The 22,258-nt window shown below is 43.4% G+C and overlaps 1 protein-coding gene across 2 annotated transcripts in view; it reads right to left on the bottom strand.

Moving 5' to 3' along the window:
• SNX2 (sorting nexin 2) overlaps positions 1-22,258 on the bottom strand; it is a 416,319-nt gene that overhangs the window by 248,435 nt on the left and 145,626 nt on the right. For both annotated transcript variants that reach the window (XM_078675570.1, XM_078675571.1), the window contains exon 2: positions 20,630-20,747. In XM_078675570.1, coding sequence (XP_078531696.1) covers positions 20,630-20,747 — 118 coding nt within the window. The remainder of the gene's footprint in view (positions 1-20,629; positions 20,748-22,258) is intronic.

Below are 22,258 nucleotides of genomic sequence, written 5' to 3'. Positions count from 1 at the left end.
GTGGCACTGTGGCCCAGAGGGGAAGGCATAGCTGTCACTTTGGATAATGTGATACTTTGATACTTGGATACTGCGATACTGCTATGTGCTACATGCTTCATCATACACTGTGTTTCCTGCTCCTGTGAGGCGATGTAGTACCACGCTCAGTGGCTGCCGGGCCAGGGTCGTCGCTGCCCAGTATGCTTACATTAGCACCTCAAAAACCTAGACCTAGAGACCTAGACTTGGTTCCCCACAGCACAGACTAGGGCTCAGATAGGGAGATCAACAAAGGGACTAACAGCCAACTTAAAATCAGGCAGTAGGCCTACACTACAAAATATCAGCACAGATACAGGCAACAGCTATACCCTACACACCCAGCCTACCTCCCAGCCAAGAAAAATCAAGGCCACGACAGCCAGCACCCCAAACAAGCTCAAGGCCGGCAAGGTGCGCCCTTTCAGCTTTTGGAAACTCTCCTAAAGAGTCTTTCTTCATAAACACCCTCTCAGAATGCCCAACAAGAGTCATTGGAAAACATCAGGAGAGACCAGAGAAAAAGCAATATCGCAGCAACTTTCAGCGCATAATTCCCCCATCCGAACATCAACTCAGGTCGGAATGAGTGGTGCCAGGAACAGCATTGAGTTAATCCAGGCAGATTATTGGAGCTGGCCAAGTTACAGCAGAGCCCGGGACATGGGGACAATGGCCTAGTTTAAGACAACAAGGGCTTACACTTTGAGGGGTGCATTGGGCAGATGGGCTCCCACACTCCCTTACTAATAACTAAATGGACTACAGTAATCCCTCCCGAAGAGGAAATCAATTGCTGGGGAAGAAAACGGTCCAGCTCCTGCCTAACACAAGGTGACCATAATGGGGCAATCTCAATTATTGAACTATCTTCGACTATAATCAAACCCCCTTGTCACCACGAAAGGATAGTCGTAGAGCACTTTCGGGTCACTTAGTGCGCCCACTGTACAATTCAGCACGGCGACTGAGCTAATCACAGCATAAATCCATCATACTACCTTAGGTCACACAGATGCGGGCGGCCTGAAGCTGCCAGCACTCTCCGACGTTGGGAAATGGAAGCAAAAGGACTCATACAGGAGAGCCTTTTCACAAGGGGGCTCTACTTGGGACTTAAATCTCCTTCCCAGTCACAATTACACAACTCCTTGCAAACATCCCCAGTCCTTCCATCTATCGAACTCTCCGATTTACAGGCTAACCCGCTCAGGTCCATAAAAGCCTCCCTAACAGCGGCCACAAATGACCTTGCGAGGCAATCACAAAAGCTGGAAATCCAGATATGAATGCTTTAAGTAATGGCACTGGCTATGGCAGACATGGCAAGAAACGTCGACACACTCTACGAATCAATAAAAAGTGTGAAGTCGTCTACAGACTGTACATGCTCCAACATTGTGGTTAAATTTGCTTTGCTCCGATCTGTTTTAACCACGTTAGTCATTGAACTGAAAGCTGCAAACGATAGGGGACATTATTTGCACAGCAGAGGGGTTAACCTTGGGGGCACCCATAAAGAAGGCTTGCCATCCGATCCCATCTCAAAGGTCCACATAGCCACACAAGTGGGTAGTGAGGAATTAGCCCAAGACTAAACACCTCGGCTGATCTTGCCCGTCAAGCCAACTGTGGGCTCAAATGCAAACAAATCTGCAATTGACTATGACAGAGCAATGAACATAGACCACACAACAGGAAGCCATGAGGAGGTGGAGACCACTCCTGCTACAAATAATCCACTCACTCAGAGAGCAAAGAAACACTTGAAGAAAAGACAGAAGCTGGGAAAGAAAGTAAACAATGAGACTGGTCGCACTAACAACTCAGGAAGGGGTCCACACTAATAACACACAGAAAGAAGTTCAACTACTAAACCTCTCCTGGCTGACTACAAGACTGTATCCAGTATTCTAGACCGAAGCCCGGATTCTGGCTCCCTCAAAAAGAGGGAACACAGCTCATCAAACTAGTCGCCCGGTCGCCTAACTTATTAGCTGCAGAGTAACAAACTGCCACCCCCACACAAAGAGAACAGGATTTAAGCACCCTTCCCACAGTTATACATCAGCCAATTCACTCTCAGGCTGTGCACGTTCCCCTCCACAGCCCAGCAACCCCCAACAACAGTAGACGATTAGACGATTCTCATGGGGCTCGAAGGGTTTCCAGATTAGGTACCACACAAGGATCAGGGCCTCAGACATGCTCTCCAAAGCAGAACTACTCACCTGTAGCCAACTCACTGCAAGCAACAGACATCAGAACCAGGCCAACTTCAAGTAACCACCTGGGGACGCCCTTGGGCCTACCTTTGAATAATGAAGGCCTTGCGACGTATGTCCAAACAGTGACTACAGGAGATGCAAACTACACAGAAAATCAAACAGACCGGCACGGTGAACAAGGGGCCAGCCTTGATGCAGATGGAGCAGGCCTGGGGAATCCGCCTTCATTTGGAACAAGGGAAGCATGCTTAGGAATGGCCAAGCATCTTCGCTAACACAGAACTGGGAGATCTTGAGAAACAATCAAGGGTACCAGTGTTTTGCCCTAAAATAAGGAGTGGCGTCGCAGATGAAGGTGTTTCTCAGAAAACAATCCTCACCCCACAGTATACCTCTAGAGCAATATGGACAGTCTCAACAGAACAAATATTCTCATGCTGCAGCAACATATTCCATCTTTGACTTAAATCGCCACCAATAACATAACTGGTTCAATTTGCTAGCATCGCTGCGGATTCAGGAAGAGAATCCACAATTGTAACCTGGCGAGATGCCATTTCCTACACAAATGTCCAGAAGGAAAAAGCACAGTTCGCCAAATGGGTAAAGTTCGTCAGGCAAATGAAAGAAGAAAAATGGCCACATATCCTAAGGGTCCCACTCAAGATTAGCCTGAAGATGGGTCTGTTAAAGGGAACAAAAAGAAAAACACGAGGCCCCAACCAGCTATGAAAACTTTCAAATCCAGAGCAGATTAAATGGGCAGGAATTGGCCAGCCAAGTAATATATATTCACAGCAGCCCATCCCAGCAAACACCAGATGCTGCCTACTAGGACTGGGTTGTTACAAACCTGGTGCAAAGAAAGCCAACGTATTTCTAGCACAAAGAGAACAGAAAATTCAAGTTAAATTACCAGCATCTACATAGTAACATGAAACGGGCTGGCATTAGTAAAATCATACACAGCAAGGGCGTGCTCGCTCATCTTGACACAGCGCAAATCATTTGCCTACAGGAGACATGGGCATTAAGTCCTACGCTGCTAACCGGTTATGCAGAATTCCATGAGGCCGCAAAAAAAACTACATATATTTCGGAGATCATCGGGTGGCATCTCAATTTACATAAGACACTCAATAAAATTGATTTTTACATAAATAAATAGGCTCTCCGAAATGTTTCAAACAGGCCGTTTGGCCATATTAATCAACGTTTGCTTCAATACTCACATCACAGGCACCTTGGATATACTGGACCGGGTGATACAGCCCCTGGACTACATAATAACAGAGTATCCAGTCTCACTGGGATTTTAATATGCATCGCCTGAAGGAGGATGCTACGGACTACAGAACAAACAGAGATTCAACCAGATTCAACATCTTGATGCAAATGTACAATCTCAACTCCGGGGAGGCAATAGCCACAATAAATAATTAAAGGGCAACACTTGTCCGACTTAAAAACCAATTTACTATTGACTATGTTTTCCTGTCGCAGGGACTAAGCAAATGCCTCAACTCCTATGAGGTGTACAACAAAACAAGAGTGACCACATCGCCATACAGGTTGGACTAGACATATCAGCCAGAACTCACTACCATGCAAGCCCCATAGGAATCACTAACAGTAAAGAACACTCCAAACTTTTTTTTTTTTGTCCTCATTAAGCAAAATATTTCTTAGAGTATGGAGGAGTCAGAGGCCTCGTTGTCTTGTTTGGAGCTGTTCCACTGCGACCGCCTTTTATCTCTCTGGGAATGCGGTTTGCCTTGTCCTCGGGGGCCCCTTTTTGTCTATATCCAGGAACACGATTGGGGGGGGGGGGGGGAGGAGAGCTAGTCATTATGACTACTCCTGTTCAAGACTCAGCTTGAAATCGATGTTACCTTTGCCTTAATCATTGGACCCTAATAGTTGCCAAATTATATGTTTCCCAAATATTCCAGAACCTGTTTTTCTTACTTTGCATCCCCCGTTTATCTAGTTTGTATAACCTTAAACTTGAGTTTAGCCATTCGGGGTAACTTGGTGGTGTATGTTTTATCCAATTTATACAAATTTCCCTCCTGGCTAATAGAACTAACAAAAAGAGGATATTTTCTTGGTCTTTAGACAGAGTGATGTTTTGAGAGTTATTTCTAGCCCCAAAAATATTTAATTCAATGCTTACCTCGATGCGCTGCTCTAATACCTCAGAGAGAGTCTTACCGATCTGGTCCCAGTATTCCTCTAGCAACGCGCACTCTCGAAACATGTGTAGGTCGTCTGCTCTTTACGTGCCACACTTGGGACACTTCTTTGCTGAACTGTCTTTAAATTTTGACAGCTTTTTTGGGGTCCAATACGCTCTGTGTATTGTAAATAGGTGGGGGGTTTTCAGTGCAGCAGATTTTACCACCCGGCCGGCAATGTTATTTGAGGTTTCCCAGAGATTTACAATGTCGAAGTCTGGCATTGACTTTCTCCAGATGTCTTGAGGAGCTTTATATTCTTCCTCGCTGGATCTTATCAATGCCCAATACCAGTATGATATCTTTTTTGAATGGCTCTGTGCCCAAGAGTTTTTGTTCGATCATTTCATCCCCTTGTATGTCTTCTTTTACTTCTTTAATCCAGCTGTTTAGTTGATAGTATTTAAATCTGGATATTGTCCCCTGGGTTTCTCTATCTAGGATCTCCCATTCTGCGATCTTGTTATCTTTTATCAACTGACCCCAGTAATTTATATTGGCTTCCCTTAAGGGGTTTATTAAGCTATCTTTTAGACAATCCGGTGTGCCGGGGGATTCCCAGATTGGTGAGAATTTACTGTAGTAGGGTATCACCATGGTAGTTCTTATATCGTACCAGGTTTTTGCTGCTGATCTTGTCATCTTTAATTTGTTTTTGTTTTTTTAATTTGGGGTGTCCAAATTTGTATAGATAGTGATCCTCTCCAGGTCCGATTAGTGCTTTCCAGTGCATGGGCCACTTTTCCCTTATGTCTAGCAAGATCCTTATGTTTTTGAACTGAAAAGCCTTGCAGTACTCCAATATATCTGGGCTGACCATAGCACCTTATTTCTTACTTCTTCTCAATTTTTTCCAACTGATCCTTACTCCTTTTGAGGCCCAAATAAAGCCAGATATCTCCCCTTGCAGTTTTTTGATCTCTATCTTGTTAAAATCTAGAGGGAGCGAGTTAAACAGATAAGTGCATTTTGGTAATACTGACATTTTTATTAAGTTGGACTTCCCTACAAAAGAGAGATGTAGACCAGACCAAGCCTTAAGGAGTATGCTTATATCCTTGTGCACTCTCTTGAAGTTTAGGCTCGCTATCCCTTCAATACTTTTGAGGTATTCAATTCCTAGGTACTTTATTTTATTCTTCACTAAGGGGTTCCCAGACAAGTCGTTCCACTCCATTATTTCTGATTTAAGTTGGTTTACCTGGTAACCTGAAACTGCCCCAAATTCACTTATGATATTTTCTATTTTTGGGAGTGAGCTGGTTAAATTGCCTGTGAATATTATTAAGTCATCCGCAAATAGTGCGACTTTCTTTTCCCATCATTGATACGTGAAAGGTATAATCCCTTCTTCTCCTCTTAACATGCATGCTAAGGGCTCTATATAGAAATTAAATAGTTAGGGAGACAGGGGACAACTTTATCTGCGGAATCTCTGTGAGTGCCTCATTTACCAGTATTCTAGCCATTGGGTTTTTGTATATGTTTCTTACCGCGTTCTCAAATGTATTCCCTAGATCAAATTTAGCTAAAGTGGCGCTCAGGAAGTGCCAACTGACCCTGTCGAAAGCTTTGGCAGCATCAAATGTTATGACTGCCAAAGGTATATGATATTGGGTCGCGATATCTATAGTGGCAATAAATTTGTGAGACAATTCGGAAATCTGTCTGCCCTTAATAAATCCCTTTTGGTTTGGGTGGATTAGAGACCCTGCCACTGCCCCTAATCTTTTTGCCACGATCTGTGTATAAATCTTATAGTCACAGTTTAAAAGAGAAATGGGCCTATATGACTCACATTTAGTTGGATCCTTTCCTGGTTTTAGTAGGATACTTACTATAGTTTCGTTCCATGAGTTGGGGAGATCCCCATTGTTCAGGAATATCTCATTATATAGCTCGGTAAGTGGGGTCAAAACAACTTCTTGAAGAGCCAGATATATTTCATTTGGTAGAGAGTCCGGGCCTGCCGCCTTCCCCCTTTTCAGGGACTTTATTGCATCCAATACCTCCTTCTCAGTTATTTCCTGGTTCAGGTTTGCCTTGTGTTCCGGGGAGGCTTTGGGGATTTTTATTTTATCTAGCAGGCTCTGTATCTGATCGCTGGAGCAAGTTGTTTCTTCCGTATGCAGCTTCGAAAAGAAATCTGCAAATTCTTTCCTTATTTCGTGATTTTCTGAATACTTTCCTTGTTGGCCCTCTTTCTGTATTTTGTTGACCCGGTTTCTGGTTTGCTCCGTTCTTGCTTTCCAGGCTAGAACCCTTCACCATACTCATAATGTGAGAGTTAGCTGGCCTCCCATCTTTGTCTGACTAATGTTTCCAGATGGTCATTCATTTACATTTTCTTCTTTTTTATTTTCTCACCTAATTCCTCGCTTTCTTGCGTGGTCCTGGCCCTATTTATTTCTATATTGAGTTCCATTAGATCTTTTTCAATATTTTTTATGAAGGTTTTTTCTCTGTATTTTTGTGGGCCATTATGCTCATGATTTTCCCCCTTGTACATGCTTATAAGCGTCCCATGTTATTTGTTTTGTTGTTCCTTCTTTGCTTAGCTCAAAGAACTGTTGTGTCTCTTCAGCTAGCTTAGCTACACATGGTTGATCAAGGAAAATCTTCTTATCCACTGTCCACCTTTGGGGGATAGGAGATTTTGATAATACCAAATTTAGTTGTACCTCGGAGTGGTCAGAGATGTGTTCTGGAATGTGTTCCACCTTTCTTGTGTGTTCAGCTAGGCTACTGCTGATTAGGAAAAAGTCGATTCTGGAGTTGCGTCCTAGCCTTTTGTTTTTGAAAGTGAATTTGCGTTGTTTATTCCCTTTTTCTTTCCAGATGTCCACTATCCCTAGGTCTTTTATAAGGATTCTGACCCACTCTCTCATTTGTGGGGCTGATGGTAATTTCCCCGTCGGGTATCTATCTTCGTTTGGATTTAATAAGGTATTGAAGTCCCCTCCCATTATTATGGGAGAATCGGCTGACAGTAGCTGGAAATACAGGTTTTGGAGTGGTTCGGGGTCGTCAACATTTGGCCCATAATAGCCCACCACAGTATATAAGTTGTTATGTATTCTTGCTTTTACACTTACCCATCTTCCCTTCTTATCTACTTCTGATCTTTCAATTACTGCTTTAAGAGATTTTTTAAATAGTACCGCCACTCCTTTTACATTGCAGTTTTGACTTGTGCATATGCAGTGCTCTATCCAGCTTTGTCTTTAACAAATAGGTTCCCATTCGTCCTTAGTCAAGTGAGATTCTTGGATTATTATTATCTCGCAATCACTGTTTTTTAAATATTCCAGAATTTTTGATCTTCGTTTTTTTATTTGCAGCCCGTTTACGTTCCAGGTTAAGATATTAAGCTTTTTTTCTTTCCCTCCTGTATTTGTATTAATCATTCTTGATCGTTTTTTTGCATCTTGATTGGCGGCCACCGAACTCTGCTTAGCTTTTTTTTAGGACTTCTTTTTTACTTTTTTTCCCCCAATTTGCTCCCCACCCCGTGACAGTTTTTTTTTTCTTTTTTATCGATTTTTCTTGGTGGGCAGATCTGTGTTGAGTTTCACCCCCCCTGGAGAAGCCTCGCTCCTCTTTCTTCCTCTGGGCATAGTTGCCCATTTTATAGCTCCCTGCCTTTCAGGTTAAGTTTAAACTTCCTTGTGTTCCCACCTTTGTGGTTCTGCCGAGATCTATTGTGGGATTAAAAGCGGTGTCTTTCTCTAAAGAAGGGTGGACTTGCAAGATTAGATCGGATATCTCAAAAACCACTCAGGACAGGCAGTGGGAGTTGGGCCAACATATGCCACAACTGAGGGCGCTAGGTGCGAACGTTCAAATGCGTTTCCCGGCCTCTCTAAGGATCATGTGGAACAATAAAATGTTCAATATAAGAGATCCAAAAGAAGTAGAATATCTCATGGAGCAAATCAAGACCCACCAGGAAGAGCATGCTCATACTCACTCTCACTCTTAAAAAACTAAAAATCGTGAACACTCCAAACTCTTGCAGAGGATCAAATGGTCTGCTATGACCACAGGAAAGTTAAAAACTTGGAAAACAGGCTGGACGGCCAACTTTGCCCCTACAGCCCTGGACAATTACATGCTTGTCTAAGCTGTCCTCCGACTTATGTATATTACTTCAAGGGAAACTCCTGAATGCACTAAAAGGCATAAACACTTACACACTAGGATCAGTAATGTAAATTAAGAAAAGTGTGCAGCACTTAAGGGCCATACAAGGGCGCACTGGAAATTGAACACCAGTTGCTCAAAGGAGCAGCTACATACTGTGGCCTGGGTACACAAACATCTGGTGTGGGAACATAGGAGCAAAGTGCAGGAGGCTAAATGGATTACACTTTTTGACTTGATAGCTGCAAATAAACATCAGCTATTGTGGCAGTAAGTCAGCGACATATGCCACAAGGACAAAAGTAGAGGGAACGCTGTGCAAGCAAGGGAATGGATATCCTACGTCAAAGCACTTTACTGCGAGTCACTGGACCAACACCACTGACAAAAAAGGAAACAGAAGCAAGGGACACAGAGAGGAAACCTTCAACTCCTCATGTGAACCCGTAAAGTCTTAAAACAGATCAGAAAGGACGTTGCTCCCCGGCCGAATTGCTCCCAGGCTCACTATTTCAGTAATACGTTCAGTTTTGGGCCTCAGCATTGGTGTCATTGTATGCGGGCTATTGGCTCCACAAAGATATTCCGGAGTCATGGAGAGGATCCATCCTCCAACCCATTTTCAAGAAGGGCTCCAAAACTGGCCCAAGAAACTGTTACTTAATTGCGATACTGGACATAAAGGGCAAAGCATATGCAAGCATATTACTCAAGGAACTTGCACAATGGGCTTGCGAGGCAGGCCTCTTACCCTTTCATCAAACAGGTTTCTGCTCAGGAGCGTCAACATTGGACATATCCATCCTCTCGTATCTTGCCCAGCAAGCAGCAACTCACAACTCACTTCCGCTGTTTGTATGTTTTATCGATTTCTCAGCTGCCTTTGAAGGAGTTGCCCAGAACATCTTATGGCAGAAGCCTGAGAGGTTGAACATCTGCCCCAAACTGCTACGAGCAATCATGTCCTTGTATACCAAGACCTGGGTACGTGTAAAACGTACAGGGGAAACAGCAACTGTTGTAATCAACACGGACTGAGGATTAAAACAGGGCTGCGTGCTGGCCCCAATGTAAACCTTTACATGGCGGACCAGAGTTTAGTGCTAGCTGGAGTCGCCCTAGTCACCCAAAGAATTGGAGACAAGAGGATTCCACTTATGCAGTACGCATACGATCTAGTACTACTAGACCACACAAAAACTGGTCTGCAAAAAGCCTTCAATGCCTTAAATAGGTAGAACCTCAGAAATGAGCTTGTGGCCATCGGAAATAAAACAAAAGTTGTGATCTTTGGGAGATACCCCAAGAAAAGGCTGACCTGATGGGGATTGGTCTCACGGAGGCTAGACTGTGTTCAACGTTACAACTACCTGGGTGGCTGGATATGTGAAACTGGCAGACCAACTCTGCACATACATAAAATGAAAAGTAAAGCAACAATGGTCACATACGCCTTATGCAAGTTAAGCAACACGCTTGATAGCCCGACGATCACTGCCATTCGCAAGGTAGTTCATTTAAAATTACTCCCTTTGAACAATTATGTCCAGCAGATGTTTCCAGGAATGCTCTACACTGCATTACAAAAGATCCAGTGTTCAGCTTACAAGAAGCTATTGCATCTTCCTTCTAACACGAGGAACACCAGGATTAGATTAGAACTTGGGCTGGTAGAGCAAAACCTGGAAAACTTGGCAGCACTTGCCAAATTCTACTACCAGGTAACGGCTGCTCCTCCCAACACCATGATGGCCTTAATAAAAAACAATTCTGACAAGTCCCAATAACCCCTGGTCCACAAATCTCGCAGTAGCCAAAGTATGTCTGCAATTTGAAACAGAGAACTGGGATACAAACAAGATCAATTACACCAGTATCAAATCTGCAATAAAAAAATTGCAATATAACTGGTCACAGAAGCTGGACATGGAAGAATTGAAAGCGAAAGCCCTGCATGAGTCCTTAATGGCGTTGCAATTGAATCATTCAGCCAAAACTCATCTCCAACAGGCAGTGAGGAAACTTGGTCTTAAAAACCAGATTTTATATGCAAGATTGGTTCCAATCCCAATCAGTGAACTGAAACCATTATGGAAATCCCTTGACAGCATTATCGGGTTATAGATTGTAATTATAGAAGGGAATGCTTAGCACACATACTACTCACCTGCCCAGCATTAGTATATGCCCGTCAAATACTACTGAAGCCCATATTTTTGCACAATGGAATCCGCACAGCCAAGGAGGCTGTTTCCCTTCTATACTGCCAGGAAATAGTGTCTGAAATGGCAACATTTGGGAATTCAATAATGCTAGTCCACAATTTGTCAGATAATGCAAATTCCCAACAGACTCCGCAACAAAACTGACCAGCCTCTAATGCATCAAGGCCCGGAGTTAGAGGAGTATGTGCTAATGTAAAAAAATGCATATAATGCCGGTGACCTAATTAAACACTTTAAAATCACGGCTTGACTTATTTGTATTTTACAATCTATATACTCCACGCACCAAGAACCCATTCACAAGTTAATTTGCACTTCAAGAGTCACACACTGATCGGGACTTAAGCATGCGCTCATACTCTTGGTTCGAACCAATTACTTGTAAAATATACATAATGCTACTTTTAGCTGTATGGCCAAGACACCAATATACATTGACATGCACTTGAGTGTTTTTATGGTTTTTAAAAATGACATTGTGTCTTTTACAGTAAGATACTCGGTTTTATTCATGCACAATATTTTACATACTGTTACATACGCTTCTTGAGAGGAATTGTCCCTTTAAGCCTTTTTCTTCCCCTACTACTGTGTACTACTTTAATTTATATTATCTGTTTTATGTAATTTGTAATGGTTTTAAGTAATCATGCAATAAACGTGGATTGAATTAAGCAATGATTAAACTGGAATGTGCTTACACTTCTACTCATCAGACCTGCCATAAACACTCACTATGAGCTTTCCCGGAACAACAGACACCTTTCTTAGTTCCACCACTTGCAACTGTCCAATTTGACCACACTCTCTTTCACTTCAATTATCACTTTGGGTTTCTAGAACATGGACATACCCATGGGCAAATAACCAGGCAACCTTGCTCTCACTGAATCTCCCACTACAACATAAATGTCAGCAATCCTCATTTTACAGGAACTTTGATTTAGCAAATATTCTTTCCACGGGCACTGAGAATTTACCCATCCAAGACCGGATCATTTTAGATTAAGGTAACCATCCCCTTAACAGATGGAGATGCAATAGTAGCTGCATGTTGCATAGTGAACATGGCCCTCAACAACTTTCTTAATTCCTGAACACAATCCAGTCCATTGAAAACAGCCAACTGCAGATTGCGTTTGATCACCCTATTGCACCTCTCTACAAGCCAATTATTTCTGAGATGATACAGGATTCTGGTGAGCTTGCTTCCTACATGATCCAATAACTTGACAAATTCACCAGAACTGAATTGAACCCCATTTCTTCTCTTGCAAACAAACCTTCCAAGAACTCTATAATGTTTTCCAAACAGGGATCATTAAAAAAAATCACTTCTAATCAGCATGAATAGTAATCAACCACACTTCTGTATTTTCCGACACCTATTGAAAAACAAAGCTTGTCCAATGCTGGCCATACCCAGGTTTGACCGAGCATTGTCTGCAACTAACACCAAGTCCATTGGACTCGGAATAGAGACTTGAGATTCACTAATGGTCCACGATACACAGCCTCACACAATGTTTGATACTATATAAAGACCACAGCCACTATCAATGGTCTCTGATTCTTTGGTTCAATGCTCTGATGATGCCGATATGTCCTTAGAGTGCCAAGCCTACAACGCTCTTTCATACCACAAAGAACAACCAACAGAACCGCACACCTCAAAAATCCATCACCCATAGACAATTCCACCACCACATGGTGATACACAGCAACAGTCTCACCCAAATTCCTAGCATTCAGCAATCCTTTACATCAAATCTGTAACTTTACACAACACTTCATGCTCTTCAATGCTTCCTCTCACTCAGACTTGGAGGTGGTCCCACCTGTTAAGGCAGTCAGAGAATCTTCATCTTCTCCATTTGACACAAGGGTAAGCACAACAACAAATGACTGTAATATTTAATTCACTAAGTATGAACTGTAACCGATAAGTGAATTCCTGCAAACTATATGGCCACTTGACAATTGTGAATACAGATTTGCTTGCCCTCTTGGTTGATAACTGGTCTATCAGGGGCTTATGGTACACCCAAATGGTAAACTCAGAATGGTAAACCCCTAAAATGGCAAACCCCCAAGATTATTCCTAAAATGGTCCACTTCCCACCAGCAAGTCAGCCCTTTTCGCTCCAACGCCAAATATGTGAAATATACTGCTCTTTAGTATGTGCAGAGCAGGGCAACCTTCATCCTTATTTATTCTCTGGAGCAAAACAGCACTTAATCCACATTAACTGGCATGTGTTACAACCATACTCAGATCACAGATATTAAAGGCTTGAGAGAAATAGCAATCTCCCCTTTCACAACCGCAGATTCTTCCACACACCACATACTCAAAAGAATATTTCCTTCTTCTTCAGTTAAATGACACATGTTTATTTTCTTTGCACAGCTGCAAATGAAACAAGAATAGAATTCTAACATGACCAGGAATTACCTTAATTGATCTTTGCGTTCAGGTGCAGGAAATTGAGCAAAGGCCTGAACTAAATTCTCTTTAGGTTATACACCCTTCGCAGATACACGGTAACATAAATAATCAACATTCATGGGGGCGCTAGGTGGCGCACGTACGGAATGGCCGCGCTTCTGTGAGGCTCCCGTAGTCCGGTCATTTATTCTATATTTATCCTGTGTTCCTGCTCAAGTTGGGCGATAAAACGGCCTACATCAAGTTTGGAAGGCAGTTGTGGTGCCGGTGGTGCTAATCCCGTTGATCGCGGACGCGCAGTCACTGTAAGCTGACTGTTGATTTACGAGCGGCGTGACCCCCGAGCAGCGCTGGAACCGAGCCTGGGAGTGTGCAGCAACGCAAGAGCCGCGGCGGCCACGTGGTGAGTGGGCCGTGCGGCTGGGACGCAAAGATCGTACAAGCTGGAGCGATTGTCATTAGCAGTGGACTGCATGTAAGATATGCTGGATGTGACCAGTACCATTGTTGAGGTGAAACCCTCCCAATAACAGCACTCGTGGAGGAAGAGGGGTGAACTGGGTGAGTGCTGAATGCTCCGGTGCCCTGCAGGATACAACATGGCGGCCAGCTACAGTGAGGCGTGGTATTAAATGGTGATCGTTTCGCCGGCTGTAGCGAGGGCACATAGTTAGACACTGTAGTGGGCTGTAGGTGCAGAGAACTATGATTTATTAAGCGGAAAGATGTCAATGGCACTGTGCAGTAACGGGGGCGCATGTCTGCTTTATCAATCCGGTGAAGTATACGGGCTGCCAAGGCCCTGGATATTCTAGATTTGCTGAGAGCGAAGGGTGCATAGACTGCCTTGGAGATATTTATGAGCACCATTAGACCCAAGAGGGAGAGAATCACACGCTATTTGGATTGCTCTAAGGAACTGTGGGTGGACGCTCCTCTGGGGAAAACTGCAGGAAGTGCATGAGACCAATGTTGGAAAGGGGGCCCCGCCTGCATTAATTCCGCTCTCAGGGAAGGCTGTCCAGTTATTGACATGACTAGGTGTTACACTGGTGAGAATTGAGACGCGTGACGTTGATGCCTGCATTGGAGAAGTGCGTGCTACGTTTGCAGTGATCTGTGGCACTGACAGTTGGGGTCCATAGCTGGTCTGGGCCTTCGTTCTGCACGAGTCTGTAGCTGCAATTGCTACCTCAGATTCCGCACCCGAATAGAGGTTCCTAAAGGCGTTTTAGTGCGCCTGCAATCTGCATGATGGGGAGGCCAATCGCGCCTCACATTTGAAACCAAAAAGAATGGGCGCCAACCACCTACGGAGGCGGGGAAGGGGACTCACCCAGGGAGAGAGATGCTGCCATGAACAATGACATACACACAATTCTGTCTGAGGTGCGTCAAGGGTTCGCAACAATGGCGGAAAAGATGTATACCCTCACTACGCGCATGGACGCCATTGCTCACAAGCTGGAAGGGCACGACACGCGCCTCAAGGAAGCAGAGCAAAGGATTTCGGACACGGAGGATGTCACGGTGCAGTTGCAAACCGCAGTATCCCAGATGGACAAATTGATGAAAATCATAAATGCTAAGAATGAGGATATTGAATCCCGAAATAAACGAAACATTCGAATTTTGGGCATGCCGGAGAGCACAAACACTGGCAGGTTAGAGGGCTATGTTGAGAAGATGCTGGAAACGGTGCTTGGCAAAGATGGACTTTCCCCACAATTCGTTGTTTAAAGGGAACATAGATCCCTTGGCCCTAGACCGCCTCCTGGAAGCACACCCAGGCCTATCAAAGCGCGCCTCCTTAATTATAGAGGTAGGGACACAGTGTTGAGAGTGGCTAGAGAGAAACGACAATTGAACTTTGACGGAGTGTCCTTCACCATATTTCCTGATTTTACAACACATGTGCAGGAGGAGAGGCATTCAATGCCGTGCAGCAGAAGTTGAGACAGATGCATGTGGACTATGCCCTGTTGTACCCGGCGCGCCTACGGATCACATAAAGGCACTCAAACGATATACACGAAACCACAACAAGTAGAAGAATTCCTAAAGTAAATCAAGCGGAGGAAGCATACGGTTTTGGAGCAGGAAGATGCTTGCGAGGCACACCTTTCGGATGTGGAATGACATGGTTCAAGTAGTACAAAGCAGGTGTTCGATGCACAGGGAGAGCCCAATGTGAGCGCCACACGGCCTGGCACTAACTTTCTCACAAAATGTGATATCCCTGTTGTGGCTAAATGAAACAACTATAGATGAGCGGGACACTGCTGATCAGAAGAACCGGACACCCTCGCTATCTAAAAGGGGAGACGGACCGTTGCCGTAGGTCTCCTATACAGGGGCGAGGTGCACGTGAGCCACCTGGAGTGTTTCCCCCAATGGGAGTACCCCCACTATGTTGTGTTTCTTTGATGTTGGGGGGGGTATGGTGGTTACTGGCATAATCTGGATGCTTCAGTCGGCGGGGGGAGGTTGGGGAAGTGGGGCTACAGCGTTGATGGCAGTACATTATATTATGAAAAGCAAAAACTCCTTTTCCTGAACTTTACAACCAGTTTCAATTGCTTTGTCCCATAAAGAGACGTTTCACAGGTGGGAGAAGGTGTCTCGTCTGTGCGTAGGTTACCAAATTTACAAGCTTTTTAAGTGTCAGACCAGGTTCAACATGAATGTATTTCCAAACACAAATTTCTTTAAAAAGCTTTCTTTCATTTATTAAAAAAATATTTTAAAAAAACAACAATACATTGTCTCATTTACATTATACATCTTGTACTACACAAATCAATTACAAATATTATTTGACTTAGTTTAAAAACTTGGATTTCTAAACTTTGCTTATCGGCATAGTTCAAAAAAAAATTCACTGCAACATATTTTATAAAAACAGAGAACAAACAAACTGTCGACGCGGCGTTTCGGTGCCAGAGACAATCTTGCACCTTCTTCAGGACTTGTTCATTACAATGATATCCAGGTTTCTATTTTATTCCTGGCACACCCTTTTCAGTTTTAGGAGCAAGTAGTCTCCAGTTGTATAGGCAGAAGATGTTTGTTGTTTTCTCTTCTGTATACTTTGATGTTTGATTCACTAGGTTTCATTTAAAGTTGATTAATAGGGACCATTTTCAATCCGGTCCTTACATATGATGTCATGGGAAGTTTGGGGGACGACTCTGTGAGCTACCACTTGCAGCTCTTTTATCGTTCTTCTCTTCATTTAATAAGTAGTGGTCTACTCATGGGTTGATTTCCTCCTTTTCTTTTGTTAAATATAAAATCAGGGACCACTATTTTGGAGTATTGTCAATCTACTGCCAATTGCTTGTGGTAGCTGATCTGTCAGAAAACGCATGAAGAGGGAGGACGCCGTGCAGATCAGCTTGACCACCCATATTTTGGAATTGGGATTCAGATCTCTTAGGTCCACACACTCTGATGAACATAATGCCTTTACATGCCTTAAAGACAGCAGAAACCCATTTTGAACTTTTGATAGGTTCAACAATGCCTTCCTTGCACAGTTTATCCAACTCTACTTTAATTCAGACTTAAAGTCATAGGTACCCCCCATACCTTATGGACCACAGGCTGCGTATAGCTCCTTCAACTGTATGCTGTGCAAAAATACCTTGAGTGCGCCCAACTTATCCAACACCACCACACAAAACTTCAACCACTCTAATAATTCCAAAGTGCAAACATTTACACAGTCTCTACTCAACAAAACTTGTTCTGGATTGTTAGAATTCAGCACAGTTCCTAGGTTCCTTTGTGCATGCCACCCCAAAAGGAACCACTCATCCTTGGTCCCATACACAATATCTGTGATCGAGTTGCCTTTGAAGTCCAAAAAACTCACCCACAACATCAATGTGTTTCCCACCACATGCAACTAGTCTAAGAGATGTGTACCTCAACGTCACCCAACTTAAATGCTCCCACTCACTCCTATTAACGTGAACGGCGATACTGAATGCACTATCATTCTAATGGACATGCCTATCTCTCTACAATATGCCTTTTTGTGTCACTCAAGTTCACACATAATACTAAGTCACACCCGCTTAGCAATTTATTAATGCACAAAACCACATTTCCTTCAGTGCAATTAGTATTACCATAAGATTTTTCTTCAACTTTCCCTGCATTAACCGATTGTCAATGTAGCACACTAAGACTTACACAGGCTGGTAAATTGGCCTATATTTTCACACTTGTTAGACATTTGTCCTTTGCTGGACAAAACTGTGCACTGTTCAAATGGGTGTTACTCCCACACCTATACAATGCTATACATTTCGTTTTCTTCTCTTTGGTTGCCTTGCCTCTTTTCCTCGCCATTTAATTATCAGATTGAATATTATGAATCGCTGGGCCTATGAGGACATCACCATACCGCCTATATAAGCACCAGCACTTTCAATTCCACTTGCAATTTCAATTGCCTTATCTAGTAACTATGCGGTGGTTAGCAGAGCTTCTTGTACTTTATGTTGTGTTTTTCCACGTCTTGGTTCTATATCCTTTCCTATTCAAATGCACTGTACTCACATGTGGCTACTAAAATCATAAAGGCTCCCAAAAAACTCTCCACTAATTTCCCTTAAACCTGTGTGATTAATGTATTTCCATAATCATGTTTTTGTGTGAAATAAAATAGGAGTCTGACATTTTTATGGGAGATGCATGTGGCTAGACCCGACAGCCTTAGGGTGGTCTTACTCCCAACTTTTTGCCTTCCTCCTGCACTTTTCTGACCTCGTTTTTGCTGGTGTCATGACTCACTGTGCTAAAGTGCTTGTGCTCTCTCCCCTAAACATGGTAATATTGGCTCATACCCAATTTGCATATTTAATTTACTTATAAGTCCTAGTAGAGTGCACTTACATGTACCCAGGGCCTGTAAATTAAATGTTACTAGGGGGAATGCAGCACCGCTTTTACCACCCACCTAAGTAACCCTCTAACTTTGTCTCAGGCCTGCACTAGCAGAGCTTATGTGTGCAGTTTACACTGCCATGTCGACCTGGCAAACTAATCATATTGCCAGGCCCAAACCTTCCCTTCTGTTACACATAAGTAACCCTTTAAGATAGGCCCTGGACAAACCCAGAAGGAAGGGTGCAATGTATTTTAAAGGCAGGACATGTACTTTTGTTTTACATGTCCTGGTAGTCAAAACTCTCAAATTAGTTTTTCACTACTGCAAGACCTATCTCTCAAATAGGATAACATTGGGATTATCTTATTACAAGGAGGGAAGAAACAAAAAAAACTTTTAATCACCAGAAGTGAACGACCTGTACCGCAGTTGCAACAATGCTTTGTGGAAAACAACAATAGTCTCAGTCTCGGAGTGGTTTTCTTGGAATATGATGGAACTATTCCGTTTGTTTGGCAGGGCTGCAATAGGAGTAGATGTAAAGTTAATCACACAAAGAATTTGCACCACGAATAGCTGACTGGGACATCCAAGAAAACAGCTGATAATCGTTGGGACAAATACTCTTGGATTTTACTGTGTGCGTCACAAGAAGCTCAGCGTCTAAATGAGAGTGCTAGAGCTCTCCAAATGTCACAAGAGAATACGCAACTGTTAAACTTATCGTAGCAATGTGGATATCAACACAGTGTTTAGGAAGCAGATGCATTAGTGCACACTCGAGGGATAAAGAGCGTTTCGGTACAAATCACGTTCTCCGCAGCGTTTGGAAGCGACCCTGTCCGATTCTAGATGGCGACAATTAACATTGTCACTTTAATTTGTGATGTAGATGACGATGCTCCTTCATTATACTTCCTTGTTGTCCTGCAAAGCACAGATGAATTACACAGCGGTCGCTTTGGGCAAAGTCATCCAATGGGATACCACGAGCTGACAGTTCAGGAAGTTCCTGAACCGGAAAAGGATGGTTACTCACATCATTGCACACCTGCCCTGCTGTCTGGTTTTTAGTTATGAGCTCCGAGGGTGCAGGAGTCACCGGATGACGGCGGCACATTCAATGAAGCGGAAACAATCACCAGCTCCAGTCCTGCCAGTCACCGGTTCATTCATCGCCAGTGAAAGGATATTATTATTGCAGGTAGATTATACTTCTTTATTAAGCGTACTGCTGGGACCGACACGAATGAGGCCCCCAGCTCAACAGCCTAATCGACCACATTCTACCATGAAATATGTTCATTTGCAGCTGACAGTTCTCTAAATATACAAATAATCACCAGATGTCACAACTACAAAATCCTAACACATGCGAGAGAGGAGGAAGTAAGCCACCTTACACCCTCCTGGAAATACCAAATTACCATAAGTACGGCAGCTGTAGGTGAAACCCGCAGTCCAGTATTCTACCTTGAGACAAACATCTAAATTGTTTAATTTGGTAATCGGATTAATGTGGGGTAACTGTCTCTGCACTACCCCTCCGGTGAGCCAGCGGCAAGACCGCGCTACATGCAAAGGTAGTAACAAGCTTCCGACGTGGGTGGTCTTAGCTCTTTTACTCTTTCTGTAATGCCTGAAATTTTACCTTGAAGCCTAATCTAATCAGCCTTCCCTCTTATCACACAGAACTTTAGGAAAACCTTGCAATACGGTTGATTTCAGAAATAACGGAATAATTTACAGTAGCACTTAAATTTTTTTTGCCGATATATGCATTGTACTCTGCAGCGTCTGACAATCGTTTAAGGGCATCGTCGTTCTTGGGAGAAGATAGGGCTGAAGGTATCAGTATTGCAGCAGGTGCAGTGACACATGAGTACGAGGTGTGGGGCCGCGGCCAGGGCGACTGACGCTGGAATCTGGGGATCAGGGTTCGATCCCCGGCTCCGGCGGCAGGTTAGCCCAGCACCATGTGACTCTGGGCAATAGCTCGCTTAATCTTCCCGACGGCCCCCAGCGCCTAGAGACCCTTACGGGTGATTGTGCGCTTTACAAATGTGGATTATTATTATTGTATTCCAGTTATGCGGTGTATCAAACTATCAACTAGGGAGATGAAGGTAAAAATATCCCTGCTTGGCCAAGGGCCGGTGGCACCTAAGTGAAGATCTGCGCCACTGCTTAAGAAGGCCTCAAACACATTCAAGATGTAAAAAGAAAAGATGCTCGACGAGGAGTTATTAGTTAATGAAGCAAATAAATTCACCAACATAACGCTGCTGGTCAGCTGGTATGTAAAAATGCGTAATGTTGACTGACAAGAAAGCAGGACCATTAATGGCACATTACACAGACAACCCTTCTAAATGACAAGCCATCGGCACAAGTGCTACGTGGATAAAGGGATTTCAAAGGCTTACCGGCGAAAAGGTCTTCGCGGTCATCGTGTAAAATGATGTCGGCGGGTTTCGGACCGTTGGAAGGTGCACTGATGTCTTCTGCAGGCAGACTGGCCGGTTCTGGCGACGAAGGGCTGGACTGTAAAGCAAGCAAAATGCATGTAAAATAACACTTCACCCCTACACACACTTCTGTTTACATTGAGTCAAAAGTTTAAATATTACGAACTCGAAATATGGACAGCGTGCACGGCAGATCTTGGAAAGGAAGCAGCATCGAGTGTCAGCAGTTTCCATTTCCTGTTTCCGGTGAGATAACAATGGACGGGAAGCCGTATCTTGCTCTCTACAATCTTCCAAGGTTCTGATATCTAGCATCCCTCTTCCTCCCAGATTCCACCAGAGTACATAACTCCAACTCAATATTATCCGAAATTGTTTAATTTTTGCTCACAATTCCTCATTTTCTTTTGGAATGAAATAAACAATTCACATCGACTGTTAGAAATAATTCACAGACCTTAATAGTTTAGTGCCAAGGTAACGAACTTTCTCAGATCACGGTCTTTTCTCCAAATGTTATTATTTAACACAATTAAGCTTTAAACTACCTCCAATGTATTCCAGGTAAGTATTTCAGTAAATTATCTGCAAGGTAAAAATACGTAAAACACAATCAAAACATACATATTTTTCACCAAAGCAAATAATGGTTTAATCTGGTCACTCACATAGGAACAGATCAACGCAAAAAAGTAAAACAATGAACAAATAGCTCGTGTGTGTAGGGTTTTTCTATTGGGGGATACATAGTGCTGGACTTGGCCCTTTTGCAGGGTCATCCCTGAACTTTTTGCCTTCCTCCTGCATTTTTTTCTGACCTGTTGTTGGCTGTTTTTATGACTCTGGGCACTTTACTACTGCTGATCAGTGCTAAAGTGCATATGCTCTCCCTATTGTAAATTGATTTATGGATTAGTGACTCCATGATTGGCTGGTTTGGTTTACTTGTCAGACCCTAGTACAGTGCACTGAATGGCCCCAGAGCTTGTAAATCAACTGCTGCTGGTGGGCTTGTAGCACTGGCTGTGCCACCCACAGAACCAGCCTGTAAAAGTGTGTCTCACGTCTGCCATCGCAGAGCCTGTGTGCAGTCTGTTACTGACATGTTGACTGGGCAAGTGCACCCACTTGCCAGTCCCTAAACATTCCCTTTTCTGCATATTAGTCACCCCTATGGTAGGCCAAAGGGCAGGGTGCATTGTAGGTAAAAGGTAGGACATGCCTTGGTGTGTGTGGCATATCCTAATAGTGAATTACAGCCATTTTTGTTTTTCACAATTGCAAGACTCCCTTCCCCATAGGTCAGAATGGGCAGTTTGATTATAACACCTTATAATCCTAACTGACTCAGGGAACGAGGTAGCAATTCGAGTTTAGTATGCCTGAACTCGAAATGATAAAACACATTTTTTAGTGAAGGTGGTTTTAACATTCTGTGTTGAAAATACCACTTTTAGAAAGTAGGTATTTTCTTGCCTAACTACTCAAGCACTGCAGCTTAAATAAATCTCAGCCATAACACCATGCTAACCTATGGAGAGAGCAGACATCGTAGGTGGTGAAAATACACATGGGGGTTCTTCACTA

The sequence above is a fragment of the Lissotriton helveticus genome, chromosome 2_1, assembly GCF_964261635.1.
Source record: "Lissotriton helveticus chromosome 2_1, aLisHel1.1, whole genome shotgun sequence".
NCBI classification, from domain to species: domain Eukaryota; kingdom Metazoa; phylum Chordata; class Amphibia; order Caudata; family Salamandridae; genus Lissotriton; species Lissotriton helveticus.
This window is presented reverse-complemented; position numbering and strand designations above follow the sequence as displayed.